Consider the following 18284-nt stretch of genomic DNA (forward strand, 5'->3'; position numbering starts at 1 on the left):
CTTGTCCAACAATTCACAATAGTTATATTTCCTATATAATAAATATATAGTCTATGTACTTATAGACTATATAAATATGTAACTTCCCCCACAAAGTTCAGTCCACTGCAGAGCTGGCTGGTTTCAACAGAACCAGAATCCAACAATCCTGGAAATCCCTTGGATGTCCTTAGTGAATGAATCCAGAGTGCCTTTCCCTACACTCTGCTGTACTGAAATAGTAGAGCTTTCTATAGATACCTTATCTGTTACTCTTTATTGATAAATATCTTGTAAGACATGTTTTGTGCAATGAGTTTACCAGGTCTGAGGGGAGAGTTGTCTGCAAAGAATAGGGGAGCATTTGCCAAGAGGTCTCTGTATCACAGGTATGACCTGGGTAGTTGTAGGCTGGTTAACCTACAAGATGAAATCATAGAACAGCTGATATGGTAATTCAATCAATGAAGAATTGAAGGATAATAGAATATTTAATACCATTCAAGATGGTTTTATGGAAAATAGATCTTGTCAAACAAAACTTGTTATTGTTTTTTTAGGAGATTTCAAATTTTGTAAAGGTAATTGACAAAATACTCAGATTTATCACTATATCAAATTAATGCAATATATATTAAATGGATTAAAAAGCAATTTCAAAATATAGTTATTAGTGGTGAATCATCATCAAATGGGGATATTTCTAATAGGGTCCTGTAGGGATCTGTTCTTGGCCTAATGCTATGCAATATCTTTATCATTGTTCTGGGGGAAAATATAAAATTATTGCAGGTAAATTTTGCAGATGACATGAAGAATGATAGAGTGGTAAATAAATTTAAGAAAAAAGAACAATTCAATTTTTCAGAGTGATCTGAATCATTGGTAAACTGGGTGCAATCAACCATTTTCATGCAGCCCAAAGCAAAGTCATTCATACAAAGCATATAGGTCAAATTTACATGACAGAGTACTGTATTTTGGAAAAGTGTGACAGTAAAAAGGACATTGGGGGTCGTGGTGAATAATTAAGTGAATATGTTCGCCCAATGAGATTCTATGACTAAAAGGGTAACACAATTCTTTCATGCAGGGGAATGTCAAGTAGGAGTTGGGGGTGGGGGGTGATGTTACTTCTATATGCGCTATGAGAGACCATTTCTGAAACGGTGTGTCAGTTTCTCACATCCACATTCAAAGAGAAGGTTAACAGGTGACTTGATCATAGTCAAGGTACCTACATAGCAAGAAGATTTCTGATACTAGAGGGCTTCAGAAGACAAAGACATAACAAGCGACAATGGCTGGAAGTTGAGGCTAGACAAATTCCAATGGGAAATAAGACTAAAAAAATAATAATTAAGATAATTGACCAGTGAAACAAGAAGATGATGCATTCTCCATCACTTGAAGTCTTTAAATCTAGACAATGTCTTCAAACAGATATGCTCTACTTAAACCATAAATTATGGGCTTTATATAGGAATTACTGTGAAACTCTGATTTATTCAGTATATCAGACTACATGATAATAACGTCCCTTTGTCTTTTATTTAAAAAAATAAATACAGTATTTCTAAATACAGTATTTCTAAAAACTGGCAAATAGTTCAAATAAGAATATACTGTAGTTTGCCACCACCTTCTCTGTTGCCTCCATACCATATGGGATAGTGCTGTAATTTCCATGACAGCAGTGCCTCACAGATTGTACATTGAATACTGAAATCGAGCTCCCTACGATAAAATAGAAGAATGATCAAGGAGGTGCCCTAATGTCATGATGCAGTTTGGTAACACATTCTGACATCCAATAAAAAAATTATAAACAATGGTAATCTATTATAGAGGGAAGAGGGGAAGCAGCAAATATACAGTCTATGAATAAAAGGCAAGAAATCGGCAGGTTTAAAAGTCATGAAGCTACAGTAAGAATTAAGAAGTTATTTATATTTGCTCAATAAGACCTTTTCAGTTTCCATGTGACAGTCCAGCTAATGCACCTATTAAGTAAGTGGCGCACAGGATCCTCCAGAGACCCTTTTTTTGGCTTCAAAACACATATCTGCAAATGAAAATAATCTTTTGAAAATAATCTGCCTTCTTTTTCTTGGGGGAATTTAGGTTAAATCAGCCAAGAAGAAATGGGAGTTAAGACTCTTGAGACCTTTTCCTGGTGCTAAAAGGGAAGCCAATTTTCTGTGAAAAGTCATTTGTTTTTCCAGCAAAGAGAAAACAGGAGAGAAAGACGCTTAAAAGCTTAAAAAATAAATCAGTAAAACAAATGCATGAATTAAAAATGGGATCAAATCTAAATTCTGAATTAAATTCCACACAAATGCTTTGCCTGAACCCCAAAGGCTGGCACAAACAAAATAACTTCTACAGTTCACCCTCTTTTTTTTTTTTAACAATGCTGCTCCATAGCAGCATTATTTATATCCCAGTGATAGTATATTACTGTACATGTATACAGTATGTTGCTGTTTCAAAATCTAATATTTATAGTATATATTTCCTCTGATTGATACTACAACAGTTTGCTAATTGGAATCAGAATAGAAATTTTAATAATTCATTACTTTAAAACAGTGGAACTGGGGTGTATGCCAGTTTGTCAACACACCACTATTAACAATTAGATAGACTTCATTTTCCTGCTAAGATTACATATCATTCTATAAGACTTTCATATTGATTTTGAATTTTTTTATTTTACATTACAATTTTATTCAATTAATATGTACACTCTGGAACTATCATTCTCACTCATATGATACAAGTGATAATGTGTGCAGATCACACCTCACCAACACACTGTAATTCACTTAACCCATGTATGTACTTTGCCCAAGTGCTGCCCAAACTCTCACACCCTAGAGAGGGGATGAAGGAATTACATGAATCCTCGAGTTAGAACAAAGGATATACAAATCAATTTTTTCATTGGAATGCCCTGCCCTCTCCTTCCTAGTTAGCAATATGGGGCAGGCAGGGTGGTCAGGCCTCTGAACACTTGGTTATGAGCCCCAGGTAGAGAAGCCAAGATTTACAGGGTAGTTACATGGGTTCCCCAGAACATGGACTATACATGGTTCATTCAAGGTTGCCATAGTATGGCATGTGACATAAAGAAGCAATGCTGCTAACCAAGCTGTAGGTGGTGCCCATGATATCTGCATGCAGAAAGAGCCCTGTGAATATAGATTTCATCCATCCAATGAAGAATAGGGTGAGGTCAACTACCTCCAGTGTCAGGATTCACATGGGTGGAGAGGACAGTGGATGGTGCTAAAACTTCTGCCTCTCTCCTCATTGACTCCAGAGAATTTCCCAAGTGAAGGTAGTACAGCCAGATGCTGCCAGCAGCCAACAATAGGAGCCGGCACAGGGCCTCTGCATCTATAATCCTGGCCTTTTGCAGAATGTAGCGTTTCTGGCCAGAACTATTGCTTCTTCCACAGGGAATACTAGTGGGTGGGAGAAACAATGTGCAGCAGACTTTGTAAGGGAAACCTCAGTTTCTTTCCCCAAAAAACTCCTTCCAAGGGTTTTCCATGTGAGGGAATGTCCTTGATTTCCAACTAATAGCAGCTACCATATGATGGTTATAATAGCACTTTATAAATAGGTCATGACCTGAAAATACTAATGAACATAGGAAAGAAATAATATGATATTAGATTGTCAAATTTTATTCATGTATATCTGGAAGAAAACATTAAATATTTTTACTGTTTACAAGACTACAGTTAAACAAACAAACAAACAAAACAAAAAACAAGCTGCCATGTAGCTTAGGGGAAACCTGAAATTTGTAACTCAATCCCTGGACATATTAAAAGGGCAATGGGTACAGAATATAAGATCCTTCAGGAATAAAAGAATTCTCACATTTTTACTAGTGAGAGCAGCACTGTACTCTGAGTCTCCAGCATTCACTGCTACATTTTACAGCAAGAGAAAGCCTTTTTTCCAGGGCAGAGAGGATTTAAGGGGATGAAATCATATGAATTCTCAAAGCCTTCAGGCAGGCAGGACTTCTAGATAAACACTGTGAACTTTTAAACTTGGGATTGTTTGGAGCCTTGATAATCTAGGCTTTGCCTGCATTACCTTTCTCTGTATCTTTGAGTAGCATTATTTTGCATGTAATCTTTCCTGGATAAAATGTCCCAAATGAGCATGTGAGTGTAACCTTAAAAAACATAAATAGCATACATAATACATATATCACTGAAATGAACATTTGTATAAAGCCTCCCATTTACTGATATACATTATACAGCATGCTAACTACTTTACGTTACATAATTTTTAATGAAAATAATCTTTTATCCCAATTTATTATATTATTATATTACTTGGAATGCACCTGTTTCTGTCTACAAAATTTTATTTTTCTATTTCCCTTCTTTGTTTCACCTTAAAGTGCAGATTTTTCATAGGAAGGCAAAAATGGAAATATTGTGGTGAGAAGCATCTAAGTTTGTAAGGGCACTGAAAGTCTTAAGATCAGCTTAGAATGCATTTTACTTTTATTTCATTTGACCAAATATGACTTTTTGTGCTTTGACTTATATTCACTTAAAATCTATCTTTGTAGTTAATAAATTTGTTTATTCTACCTGAAGTAGTGTATTTGGTTTGAAGCGTGTCAGAGACTCCCCTTGGGATAACAAGCCTGGTACATATAAATATCTTTGTTAAATTGACAAACTCATATAAGCTTAAAGCGTCCAGCAGGCATAACTGGACATTGCAAGATGGAGGTTCCTAGGGTTGTGTCTGAGACCAGAGATATTGGCTAGTGTCATTCGGTTGCACAATCAAAGGAGCAGTTTACATGCTAGAGGCTGTGCGTGAACAGCCCAGGAGTGGGAGTTCTCACAGCAGAGCAGGGTAAGGCTGGCTCCAAAAGTCGAGGATTAGAGTGACCTAGCAGATCACCAGTCCAGATAACACCAAGGGAATGTCACAGTGACACAGTGAGCAGATTGTATGTGCGGCTTGTTACTCCAAGTGGAGTTCACACTTTAAGCACTGATATTTGTGATGTTAAGTGAATCTTAAGTGCAGTGGCTAAGAACAGTCAGGGGAAGGTCACAGTTTTGTTATTTTCTGTTTGTTTATTTTGGGTGAGAGAAATAAGCACAAGAAAGCAGAAAAATGACTACCAGTGAGACAGCTACAAAACTAGAGCTGGCCAGCCTGGAAGCGTAAGAGAAGGAAAGGGACTGCGAATTTCAAATGTGGCAGGCAGAATGAGGCTCAAAAAAGAGAAGGTTTCACACAGAAGGGCTATGGGAGAAAAAGAGAGAGAAAGATAAGAAGAAGAGAGAGAAAGTGAGCAAGAGAGAAGAAAGAGAATGAGAGAGAAAATACCAGCTGTACCTGCTAGAGAAGCAGAACCAGAGGCCCCCGGCCACGACTCCCATCACTTCAAAAATCCACAAATGGGAATACTTATGTCCTATATACAGTGAAGAGGACAATATTGCTGAACATCTGACCACCTTTGAAAGGCTGTGTGTAATAAATGAAATCCCTGATGATAAGAGAGTTCCTACCCTGATTGCAAAATTAACTGGTAAAGCTTGAAATGTATTCAATGGAATGTCTATTGAAGATGCTTTAGACTACTGTAAATTTAAAAATACTGTTTTGCAAAGTTTTCAGATTACCCCAGAAACATATAGAATTAAATTTAGGAATTTTAAAAGGGATATTGGGATGAGTAATGGGGAATATATAAACAAAATGAAAGATTTGTTGGGAAAATGGGTGAGGGATAAAGAGGTGGCAAGTTTTGAACGAATACTTGATCTTGTTGCTCAAGAACATTTCCTAAGCATATGTAAGGCTGATGTAAAGCAGTGTCTATGGGACAAAGATGTAAAGACTGTGGATGAGATGGCTCTTTTAGCTGATGCCTTCAAATAAACAGACTCAGGCGTCTATTGAGGGTAGGCCACAGAAAGAGGGGTTTAAAACTGGTGGGAAGGGAGGATCCCATTTTGCCCCTGGGAAGAGAAAAGGGGATTGAGAGCCTAAACATTCTCTTACCCAAAAACATTCCTCTACTGGTAACTCCTATCCCAAATTTTCTGTAAAAGCAGAAGAACCCATAAGGTGCTATCAGTGTAATTCTAGTGATCACCTGAGGAATAACTGCCCTGTGCTGGGAGGAAGCAGGCAACCAATAGCTCATGTTAGCTTTGCTGTCCTCAACACAGAACCCCCCCCCCCCCAGCAATTGAAATCTATCATATTGGTTTTGTGAGGTTAGCCTCTGCAGAACCAGATATGGAGCATGTTAAGGCCGTCCAAATTGATGGCAGGGAATATTTGGGGCAGAGGGATACAGGGGCCCAGATCTCTCTGGTTAAGCAGAGTGTGATCCCAAAGGCCAGTATGCTACCTGGCCAAATGGCAGAGATTGTGGGGGTGGGCGAAAGCAGATTCCTCATACCACGAGCTAAAATCCATGTGGTGTGGGAAGGTTTGGAAAAATGTTTTGAATGTGGGGGTAATGAAACACGTCTTAGTCGACCTGCTTCTTCGTAATGATTTTTTCCGTGTAGCTCAGGTTAAAGTATTTGCCTGCAGCAGGAGGGAGTTTTATGCTGGGACACCCGAGGGGAAGGCTAAGGTCCCAGGAACTGCTGAGAGAATGGGAGAGAGTCTCCTTTATTCTTCTGCAACAGGGGGAAGCCACATGCTTCCAGAGGGGAGGGTGTGACCAACTCCTGCACTGCAGCTGGAGGCAACACCACATCAGGAAGGGATGGGGGTGTAATGCCTGCCAGCGAGAGAACTGCTCAGGTTGTTAGTTGCCAGCAGGTCGCAGCTGAACCAGGTGTTTATATGACAACAGATAGGTCAGGTATATTTTTTAGTTGTCCTCTCTCTTTTCAGATCAATAACTAAACACAATACTCAATACCATGCCCATTCCGGCATCATGGTTGAGTAGTTTTATAGAATTCTCAAGAATGAGCAGGTTAAATGCACATTGCAACATGGAGGAGAGGGGATGCATATCTTATACAAGCATAATTGAGATATAGCTCTGCTACACATATAGTAGTACAGGGCACATTCAATATTTCTTAGCCATGGGCAAGGAGCCACAGCTGTTTCTCAGGATTCTATTCAGTTGGATTTCTGAAATCCACAGAATATGCTTGTTCACTGAAATTACTTTTACTCTCTGCTTTCACTGCCACAGCCGTACATATCATCAGCAGAAAATTCACTAGCGTGCTAAAAACAATTCCTAATGATTTCAGAAGTGAGACTTAATATTAATAAATGATCTACAACAGCTCATCAGCAATGCAAGACAACTTCCAAATGAAATTTCAAATTTATTCAGTGTTTTTGCTTACGGAGAACCAGGAGAAACTTGCAAAACAGTAAACCCAAATAACATTCAGACATAGCTTAACATCCCTCTGAATAACCACAGCAAAATATTCTGTGGAGTTTAATCTAAAAAGACAACCTGGAGTAACATTTTTAGAAATGTTCACTCATCACTGATTTTACTAAATGCTTCTATTGATATCAATGGATGTTTTACCGTTGACGGAGTGGCAGCAGTTAGGCCAGAGCTGAGCTCTTTTGAAAATTCTACCACTAATCTCCTCCAGATTCTAGAACTTCTTATTCATCTTTCTGAAGTATTACACCAATCAAATCCCTCTTCTACCTGCTGTTCTGTTTTTGTGACAAGAATTTTGTTCATTTTCCTTTTCTTTTTTTGAAAGGCATAATTTTGACAATATTCTTTTGAATAAAACCAGTGATGATAAACCACTTAAGCAAGACCAGACAACTAATAGTACTGCACAGTTAAAATATAAATATGGATCACTGTTCTAAAATTAATGGTGGAACATCTTACTTAAGGAAATGTGCTCTTCAAGAAGCCCCATTTTGGACCACAGAGATATGATATTGAGCAGTGGTTAAAATTCAGTGATCAGATATAATAGGCTATTGCTGAGCCAAAGTGACATAATCACAAGAACATTTTCTTGATAACTGGAAATTTCCCAGTTTTCCAGTAGTCCATTAGTTTAAGTCTAATTCATACAAACATTTGAACTTAATTGGCATGATATTATGGTAATGCCTGAACTATTTGTCAGTTTACTTGCACAGAGTTGACAAGTTACAGATAATTGAATTTTATTCCCTTAGAAAATTTCCAGAAGGCAGGATGAGACATACTGCTTGCACGCCAGCTGGTCATTTTGTATACTGGGTATTAAAAATACCATAAATGAAACTTTTAATAATTTCAATTAATAACTGATGAAATTAGACTTCCTCTCATAAGATCATTTTCTTGTATGGATCCTTCACATTTTGAGATTTTTTTGCTGAAATACTATAAAGTGAATTGATAAGCTCAACTGGTGAAGAAATTTCTGGTAATTCCTAATGATAAAGTGAAACCTATCAAAATAACATTAAACATTTTTTTCTATTAACATATAATAATATGTAATGGTATTGTCATGAGAAAGTGTAAATGAGGAAATGGTAGTTCCAATAGCATTGGATCCAAATATTCATTAACTATCAGTGTTATCACCCACACCCCTAGACTGTACTGGGGTTGGCCAGGCCCATTGCACCCAGGTCAAGAACTGAGGTATCTAAGTACTCAGACTTGTATTGCCACATCTTTCTGTATAAAGTTAGCCAAAAATGAAAGATTAGATATTTAAAGCTAGTTTGCAAGATTGTCAATGTCAAGTGATGCAAAAGACAGCACAGCTGTCTCCTTAAGAAAAAGTCTTGTACATGTTGTCTAAGGGAAATGTTAATAGTTTTCATCAGAGATGAGACTAGTTGTTCCCTGATGGCCTGCATCAGTCATAAAGGAATAAGTTCTCTACAGTCATGGCATTTTTTTTTATAATCTGTATGTTCCAATCAGTCTGAAGCATCTGTTGTCAAAACATCTTTCAGCTTATTTCATCTATTGCAGGTCATATGAAAATGAAGCCGGAGAACAGAGACTACCCTTTTGATGGCTCAAGATAAAAAATAAAATAAACAGATAAAAGAGATAAAGATAAAAATCTTTTGGGAGAATAATAAAGACTCTTGTGGCCTTCTGAAAGAACTCCAATTCCCTTGACCAGTAAGGGCAGACAATCAGCACAAGTCCCTCACCCCAACAATGTAAGTCTGTCCCAACCTCTGAACTGACAAAGGCAATGATCACACCATGACAAATTCAAAAGTGCTAACTACATAACCTACAATCCCAATCCAGAAACTAAATTAAGAGTGTGGCAAATTATGTGAAATGAGACAGTTATTACATGTGCTAGTTCCATGGCCAATATATTAGTTAAGAAATCTTGAGCTGATTCAAAAGATGTCATGAGATGGCTGTTAAGGCACAAAGCATTAGCAGCCATAGAGGCTCCAACGCCACTGTGGTGAGGAAACCCATAAACTCATGCAGGGACTTCCCTCTCTGGCAAGTGACTGGTACAGCAGAACCAGTCCCAGTTTTACTCCATACTCTGTATTCTATCCATTTATGGTGTAGGGCATCTCTTGAATTGCAGATTGGATACAAAAAGCACAGCCATATCACCTCTTCACTGATTCTTCCTCAATTCAGGCTGAGCTGAATGCCTGGCCAGAATCAACTGCATCAAAAGCAGTCTAGCAGTATCACCCAACAAGCCTTCAGTGATGCAATGCAAACCATTTGCATGAAATCATGGACATCTGAAACTTTATTAACCATTGATCATGCACTTAGCATCACGAACCTAAAACCGGCATCTTTGTTTAGCAACACCACACTGAGAGTTAATGACAAGTAATAAACCTCTCAGTTCTGGTTACACTGCAGACATGATTTCTTTCTGCCTTGTCTTCCTCTGTCTGCTACCACAGAGATCAACGAACCCAAGCACTCATCATCGATCTCTCCCCCGAGGCCTCTCTAACCCTGGTTAGAGTAACATTGTGAGAGAGAAAGAGAAACAGTTTGGAACCAAGTGGTGTGTGTGTTTGCTTGTAAAATAGAGAGGTTCTCGGGGGCAGGAGGGAGAGGAAAATGGAAGAAGGGCTGTGGGAAGTCACATGATGTTTCTAGGAAAGCTGACAGTGACCCACTTCCAAATTATAATGTCTTCACAGTGAGAAGAACAGTGGTGATTTAGTTTCCTGTTCCAATGTTTCCACAGTACTATAGGATTTACATGGGGAAGCTAGAGTTTGGTACATGTTAGATGTCTATATTTGTTTTCCTGGGTGATGTGGTTTCAGCTGGCTAATTTGCATGGCATTTCCAGAGAATTCATACACTGAGCATTAGCTAGTGATAGCTGAAGAACTTATTGATTTAATTTATAATAGACTTTACTACTCAGTCTATTAAATCAGTGGATTAGGGAATCCTCTCTCTCTTTTATTATCTTTAGCAAGGATGTTGCTGCCTTCAGTGGCAACTATATCTTTCCCTGGTAACATTCTTGGCAGCTATTTTATGTTTGTGTGTGTATCATTGTGACATTTTAATTGTCAATGATCTCTCTTCAGAACTCAATAGGCTAAATTCCATCCACACAAACCCACTAATATCAGGATTACAGTATACATGGACAAATCCTGATATTAGTGGGTTTGTGTGGATGGAATTTAGCCTATTGAGTTCTGAAGAGAGATCATTGACAATTAAAATATATATATAGTTTAAATTAACCTCAAAGTTGCCTGAGTTTTCCTATACCTACTTGCAACTGTGCAAAAAACAAACAAACAAAAAACCAAAACAAAACAAAAAAAACCACCCCTGCACAAAAGTGGTATATAACTCATTTTTAAATATAAATGCACAAACCCTTTGTGAATATCTAAACTTACTAACTACAGAAACAGTGTAAACAGTAACTACCTCCTCAAGCTGATAAGTTAATCATTTCAAGTTAACTAAGAAGAAATGGGATACTGTTTTCACCTGACAGTTGAAACTACTCTGACTGTACTGTAATTGTTGGTTAAGCTTCCCAGCACTGCAGCAACAGTGAATCCTCATTTGCTTTCACATTATGCAGCCAGAAACCATTCAGAAATGTTATTTACTCAATAGCAAGTAACACCATGCTGTACTTGTGATCATCTTTTACCTGCAATAAGCAATCTTACCTAATTGAATCTATTTATTTAAATATTTGAAATATAAGATGCTTGTTGGAAGCAGAAAAAGGCTCAGATTCTCATGGTACATATCCAATATAAAATATTATTTGTTAAATACATTGAATACATATCAGTGCCAGAACTGATTACAAAAAATTGACTTTAGGACGCATTTTGTATCTTTTTGTTTTATACTAATATTGAAAGCTAGATCATTTTATCATCTAGAAACATTTTCCAGAAAATAATTAACACACAGATTTTGTTGGTTAGCTGTCAGAAAACATTTTAGTTCTCAATTTCATCTACTTTTCTTCCACTTTTCCTATGTTCTCTTCACTTTTATCACTCAACTTTTTTCTCTTTTTAAAACTTTAATTTTATCTTTTTCAAAGAAATAAAAATACAAGATATGCTAACAGAATGTGCCATCACTTCTGCAGTAAAACATAACATTCCAGTCCCCTACTTCTTAACAGTTATTTTCAAGGACAGTGGACATGATTCTGATTCCCTTGAACTAGTGTAACTCAGGAATTACTCCACTAGAGTAAATCAGAAGTAAATAATTCCCATCATTAAAGTTGGTCAGGAAATTTTTTTGACAAAGTAGTCCCCTCCCCCCACCCCCCACCCCCACCCCCGGAAAAATGTCAATTTGTCAAAATCAAAACTTTTAATGGGAATGTACCAATTTTAATGAGACTTTGGTCAGAAAATTTTCCCAAGTCCAGGATAGAATTGTGGTCAACATCAAAGAGAGAGAAAGAAAGAGAACAATACCCCAGAATAGCCAACATACTGGTGGCTAGGGCATTCACTTGAAATGTGGAAGATTCAGAATCAAGTCGCTGATCTAAATCAGGAAGATTCTTCCATATCACAGTGGGTAACCTAACCACCGGGCTCTTCTGGGGTCTTTTTCTCTGGGTGTTTATCGAAAAACTTTGAAAAGTCTTGGTTTCATACCAATGTGGAATGGGAATTTTTTTGAAATCTTGTAAATTTTCATGGGACAGGAAAACCATTTCCTGACCAGCTCTACCCATCATTGATTGCATTCTGTAAGCAGCGCCCTTTACCAACCTGCAGTATAAAAAAGTCTGCACACTTTAAAATCCGAACTCACCTAATTCTAGGGGTTTAGTTTTACAACAATAAAGTAACAAACACGAGCTCACTTTCTACTAGGTTTGACTGTTCAGAGGATTTTTTCCCCTTAGGAATGTTCAGTCCACAGTTTACATCTTTCTTCTCTCTGAGAGAGAATCCCACTTCCTTTATAGCCAGATAGTGATGACAAGTCATCTCAGTGAGTCAACGGGACTATTTTAAACCTTCCCCAGAAGTACCAACACTAGAGGGAGCGTGTTTCAGGAAAACACTGCCAGCCCGATACATTCTCACAACTAATTGCAAACAAAAATTTATGAGTATAATATCAGAGGCCTTTTAATAGAATTGACTAAATAAAATAAAGCAATGATGGTTTAGAGATATGAGAGAAAAAATAATCCTCTATTTTTATCTGTGTTAATCTCCACAAACTATGCTTGTAATCTGCATCATATTCTGTTCCAAACATAAAACAGCTATCTAAGAATTACTCCACCAACAACACTACAAACAGACTAACAGTAACCTAAGACATATTAACTAGAGACCACGTAAATCTAAAAAATGTATTCTTAGTTGTTGTCAGTTTTTTTTATCTCCTGCTTCTGTCTCTATCTCTGCTTTCATCTCCTTTCTTCCTCTTTTTTCTTTTCCACCTAAACTGTCTGCATTTCCAGGGCTGTTTTCGTGGTCACCCTTCCTGTCTGTCTGTTTTCATTTCCTCCTAGTTTCAGTCTATTGTTTTCTCATTTTTTCTTTCTTCTCCTTGCTACTGTAGTAGAGTACACTGCTCTGAAATTGCATAAATGGAATTGAATTAACAGGTAAAGTCTAAGACCCTGATCCTGCCAGGTAGACCTGTTTAAAATGAAACACATGTATGAGTGTTTGCAGGACTGGGCCTCACATACTCAAGACATTCTTAGTACATGCTGATATTGGAACAGTAATCCACAGAGGATTCATACTATACCATTTCTTTGTAATTGTACTAAAATATAGTGTTTACATATTTTATGTTCCATCTGTAAGAAATATACTGTACTTACATAAATAACGTACATTCATGGGCAAATCTTTCAGTATTTACTTAGGCAAAACTTTCACTGGTTTCAATGGTGAGTTTCACCTGAACATAGACTGAATGAGGACTTCAGGATTTGGGCTCATCTTTACAAACTTACAAATATCAGGAAACCGTTTTGATATTTTGTAAACTGTACAAAGAGATTAAACTAAAATACCTTGAAATGTTAACAGCAACTTTGATGGTTTCAAAATACTTAGATATTTAATACAGATAATGGCCCTGATTCTCCAGCTGAAGTGCACCCGGCACAAGCCCAGAAGTAGAGGGCAAAGGTGGTTTTAAGTCACCATTGTGGCCCATGCCTAGATCCTAAGGCTGTCCAGGTGCTGCTTCTGTCTTTGGCATAAGTTAAAGCAATTAAATGGCTTGTTTTAGTCTATGCCAACTGCAGACAACCCCCAGGACCCATTATAGCAGCCCGGTATACCTTTCCATGGCCACTCACCTAAACTGGCAGCCCAGGGAGGAGCGGTTTAGGAGATGCTATGATGATTCTGTACTGCTAGAGAATCACCCTATGCAAGGGAAGTTATCTTGTGACTATGGAAACTAGACTTAAGACTGTTTTGATCCCGGGAGAGTTGCAAAGCAGCTCCATTATACTGATTAATCAGAGCAATATTCTGAAGATTTCATTATTAGAAAGAGTTTCTTTCCAAATGGTTACTCTGATAAAATAAAAGTCTACTGAGTAAATTATTCCTTATTTGTGGAAAAGCAAAGAATGCTAGAAAATAATCAGTACCTTGTGGCGTAATCTTACTAGAGGCTGATAGGGCTTAAAATCATATCCTTCCTTGACTGGCCACCCTTCTGCTCCCAGCGAAATGCATCCAAGAAATAAAACAGCTGACCACCACATAAACATCCTTACTGGTTTCCTCCTGTCAAAATAAAAAATAGTAAAAGATTAATGACAGATCTTAGTAAATCATTTCCCCACAAATAATCTAATAAAAACTAAAAAAAATAAAATTCCATTTGAAGACTAGAATAGATGCTATCAAAATTATCAAGCATAATCCATTTGATAGTCAAAAAAAATGATGGGCTGGTGTTTAGGAATCAAAAAATGACTAAGTTGTATTAGACTAAATATTTTTAATCAGCATTCAGCACTTATAACATAGTACATAAAAGAAAAGTGTTGAAGGAAACAAAAAAAATTAAAACTGAAGAGGAGAAAAGAAGTAGAACACCAATGACAGTGATTTTTGTTTATAAGCATATTCTCAAACATTGCACTGTCTAGTGGAGGATGTCATCTCCAGTATATATTCGCTATTCTAGTTATTATACAGGACATGTAAACGTAAGCTGTATGCAATGCATTGTACATGTGAACACATACCTTAATATATCCCAATATGCTGGTGAGCTTCTTAAATCAAGGTACTGAGGCACACATTTTATGAGCTTTATTAATTATGTCTGCTCTCAATGTGTATTTCTATTCCACTGACTAAAATCCCGAAGTCTTGTTCCAGTATGTGATGCAATGTGTAAAAACTGGGTTAGATTCTTTGAGAGAAAACTCTTCTTTGATTGTTTCAAAAACCACAGCTGAGCTGTGGCTGAGCTCAGTTAGCACAGCTTAGGAAGGTTGTGAGGGAACAGAGATTCTGGAATCTGTCAGGGACTACTCTGATCATTGGCATAAAATAGACACTAATGGCTAATTCTGCTGACTTTGTGCCCACCAGAGGTGGCATAAAGAGGTCATAATGAAACCCAGAAGTAGGGCCTCAATCCGGAACCTGGCCAGTCTATCCTCAAGACATCACACAGAGGAGGATTAGGGATTAGGAAGGTTTTATGTGTTTATTTAATGATTTGTTTAGTGTATTTCATTAAAACTTTTCTTTTATATGTGTATATCCCCTAGAGTATGAGACAGGGAAAAATAATTTTAAATATATAAAATAAAAATCATGTGAATTGGTACTACTCTAGCCATCACCCAGAATTAAAGGGGATATTGTTTGTATCTTTGTTTTGTTCTACTATATTCAAGATGCTGTATCTATAAGCATACATTGAGAAACTTGATCTTGGTTATGCTGGTTTATATCCTGTAACACCAGTAAACTCAGAATTTAACATATACTCCATCACCCCTCCCTGCTCAGCTCACACACACACACACACACACACACACAGATTTCTAGTTTGGTCACTGAGCTGAAATATCAATTATTTGCTCAGCTCTGGTCTTCTCTATTCACATTGTAAAATCTTTGGGGCAAGGACTCTCTCCTACTATGTGTTTACGCAGAATCTAGCACAATGGTACCAGGATCTTGGCTGCTATAGTAGTACAATAATAAATAATCATGACTACTTCCATTCAACAAAGTTTGGTGGGGATGAGGAAGGAGAAAAGATAAAGGTAGAATGAGGGGCAGGGTGAGTAAATCCAACAGTTTATGGATTCACCAACCATTGCATACATCCCTCAAAGAATGGAGGAGCAGGAATAGTAGGAGTCACTGTTGGTTCAAAATTGTAACAGTCCATTGTCTTTGTTGGGGAGAAGGATTTAAGCAATTTTGCCTTTGAGGAACTCTCCTTTGCCAACCCTAATTACCTGGGCTTGGTACAGGTGCAAGGTAAATCTCTATTACCAGCGACCTATAAAAGATATATCATGCTCTGTGCACATTTATGATACTATAGAAATTACAGTAAAGTATATGGCATGCTCTGCTGAAAAGGATGGAAAGCCCACTTGTAAAACCATAGAGTTCAAAAGTATTCCACATAACTCAGAAAACTGCAGTTTCCATTCCGAGTTGTTTCTGCAATTGAAACAAAGCATCTTGCTTTGTGTTTAGAAAGCACCCAACATTTTGGGAACTGCTGCCATCTAAATACTGAATAATAATTACCTCAAAAGGGTTGATTCAAGATCAAAGTTTCTAAAGATTTAAAATAGCCTCTCAATCCTGAGCCTTCTTAGGCCTGGTCTACACTACACGTTTAAACCAGTTTTAGGAGCGTTAAACCGATTTAATGCCACACCCGTCCACACTAAGAGGCCCTTTATATCGATATAAAGGGCTCTTTAAACCGGTTTCTGTACTCCTCCCCAACGAGAGGAGTAGCGCTAATATCGGTATTACCATATCAGATTAGGGTTAGTGTGGCCGCAAATCGACGGTATTGGCCTCCGGGCAGTATCCCACAGTGCACCACTGACCGCTCTGGACAGCAATCAGAACTCGGATGCAGTGGCCAGGTAGACAGAAAAAGCCCCACGAACTTTTGACTATCATTTCCTGTTTGCCCAGCATGGAGCTCTGATCAGCACGGGTGGCGATGCAGTCCGAAATCAAAATCCAAAAAGAGCTCCAGCATGGACCGTACGGATGTGATCACTGTATGGGCAGGCAAATCTGTTCTATCAGAGCTCCGTTACAGAAGACGAAATTCCAAAGCATTTTTAAAAAGACAGAGGCCACAGCAGGGACTCAGCACGCTGCTGCGTGACAAACGTAATGGAAAGCCAAAGAATCAAATGGACGCTCATGGAGGGAGGGAGGGGGGACTGAGGACTCAAGCTATCCCACAGTTCCTGCAGTCTCTAAAAAGCATTTGCATTCTTGGCTGAGCTCCCAATGCCTGTAGTGTCAAACACATTGTCCGTGGTGGTTCAGGGCATAACTCGTCAATTTACCCCCCTCACCCACCCCCAGAAGTAAAAGGGAAAAAAATTGTCTCTTGACTCTTTTAAATGTCACCCTATGTTTACTGAATGCTGCTGATAGACGCGATGCTGCAGCAGTCAACGGCAGCATCCTCGCCCCCCCTCATGGGTGGCTGATGGTACAATATGGCTGATATCCATCATCATCATCAGCCTTGTGGCAGATGGTGCAGTGCAAAAGGACTGGTATCCGTCCTCATCATCAGCCTGTGAGTGCCCCTGGCTGGCCTCCAGTGAGGTCAGCAGGGAGCGCCTGGGTAAAAAACTCCTGATCATTCCCAGTAGATGGTACAGAACAGCTGGTAACCATCTTCATCATAGCAACAGGGGGCTGAGCTCCATCAGCCCCCACCCTTCATGTGTAAAGAAAAGATTATGTTCTGCCTGGACTATCATAGCAGCGGGATGCTGGGCTCCTCTCCCCCACACTGCTTAATGTCCTGTCTGGACTATCATAGCAGCTGGAGGCTGCCTTCCCCTCATTTTATCTCACTAACAAGTCACTGTTTCTTATTCCTGCATTCTTTATTACTTCATCACACAAATGGGGGACACTGCAACAGTAGCCCAGGCTGGGGGAGGAGGGAATCAACAGGTGGGGTTGTTGCAGGTGCACCCCCTGTGAATGGCATACAGCTCATCATTTCTGCGGGATCTGACAGGGAGCGGCTGTGCTCTCTGGTTCTCTGATACACTGGTTCTCTAGTACATTTGCCCCATATTCTAGGCAGGACTGATTCTATTTTTAGATACCATAAAGGAGGGTTTGACTTGGGGAGTCATTCCCATTTTTGTCTTTTGTGCCCCTGGCCAATCTCAGTCAGGGGCACCTATGACAGCAGCAGATGGTACAGCACAAAAGGACTGGTAACCGTCATCTCATTGCCAATTTACAATGGCATGGTAGATGGTACAGAACTGCTGATAACCATCTCTGCTATCATGCAAAAGCAAATGAATGCTGCTGTGTAGCGCTGCTGAATCGCCTCTGTCAGCGGCATCTAGTACACATACGGTGACAGTGACAAGAGGCAAAACAGGCTCCATGGTTGCCATGATATGGCGTCTGCCAGGGCAATCCAGGGAAAAAGGGCGCGAAATGATTGTCTGCCGTTGCTTTCCCGGAGGAAGGAATGACTGACGACATTTACCCAGAACCACCCGCGACAATAATTTTTGCCCCATCAGGCACTGGGATCTCAACCCAGAATT

The 18284-nt window shown here is 38.7% G+C and overlaps 1 protein-coding gene across 5 annotated transcripts in view; it reads right to left on the reverse strand.

Annotated features, from left to right (window-relative positions):
* The window catches only part of FSTL5 (follistatin like 5), an 879952-nt gene that overhangs the window by 473723 nt on the left and 387945 nt on the right, over positions 1 to 18284 (reverse strand). For all 5 annotated transcript variants that reach the window (XM_039541912.1, XM_039541914.1, XM_039541911.1 and 2 more), the window contains one exon: positions 14112 to 14250. In XM_039541912.1, the coding sequence (XP_039397846.1) occupies positions 14112 to 14250 (139 nt within the window). The remainder of the gene's footprint in view (positions 1 to 14111; positions 14251 to 18284) is intronic.

Source organism: Mauremys reevesii, linkage group 5 (assembly GCF_016161935.1).
Source record: "Mauremys reevesii isolate NIE-2019 linkage group 5, ASM1616193v1, whole genome shotgun sequence".
NCBI classification, from domain to species: domain Eukaryota; kingdom Metazoa; phylum Chordata; order Testudines; family Geoemydidae; genus Mauremys; species Mauremys reevesii.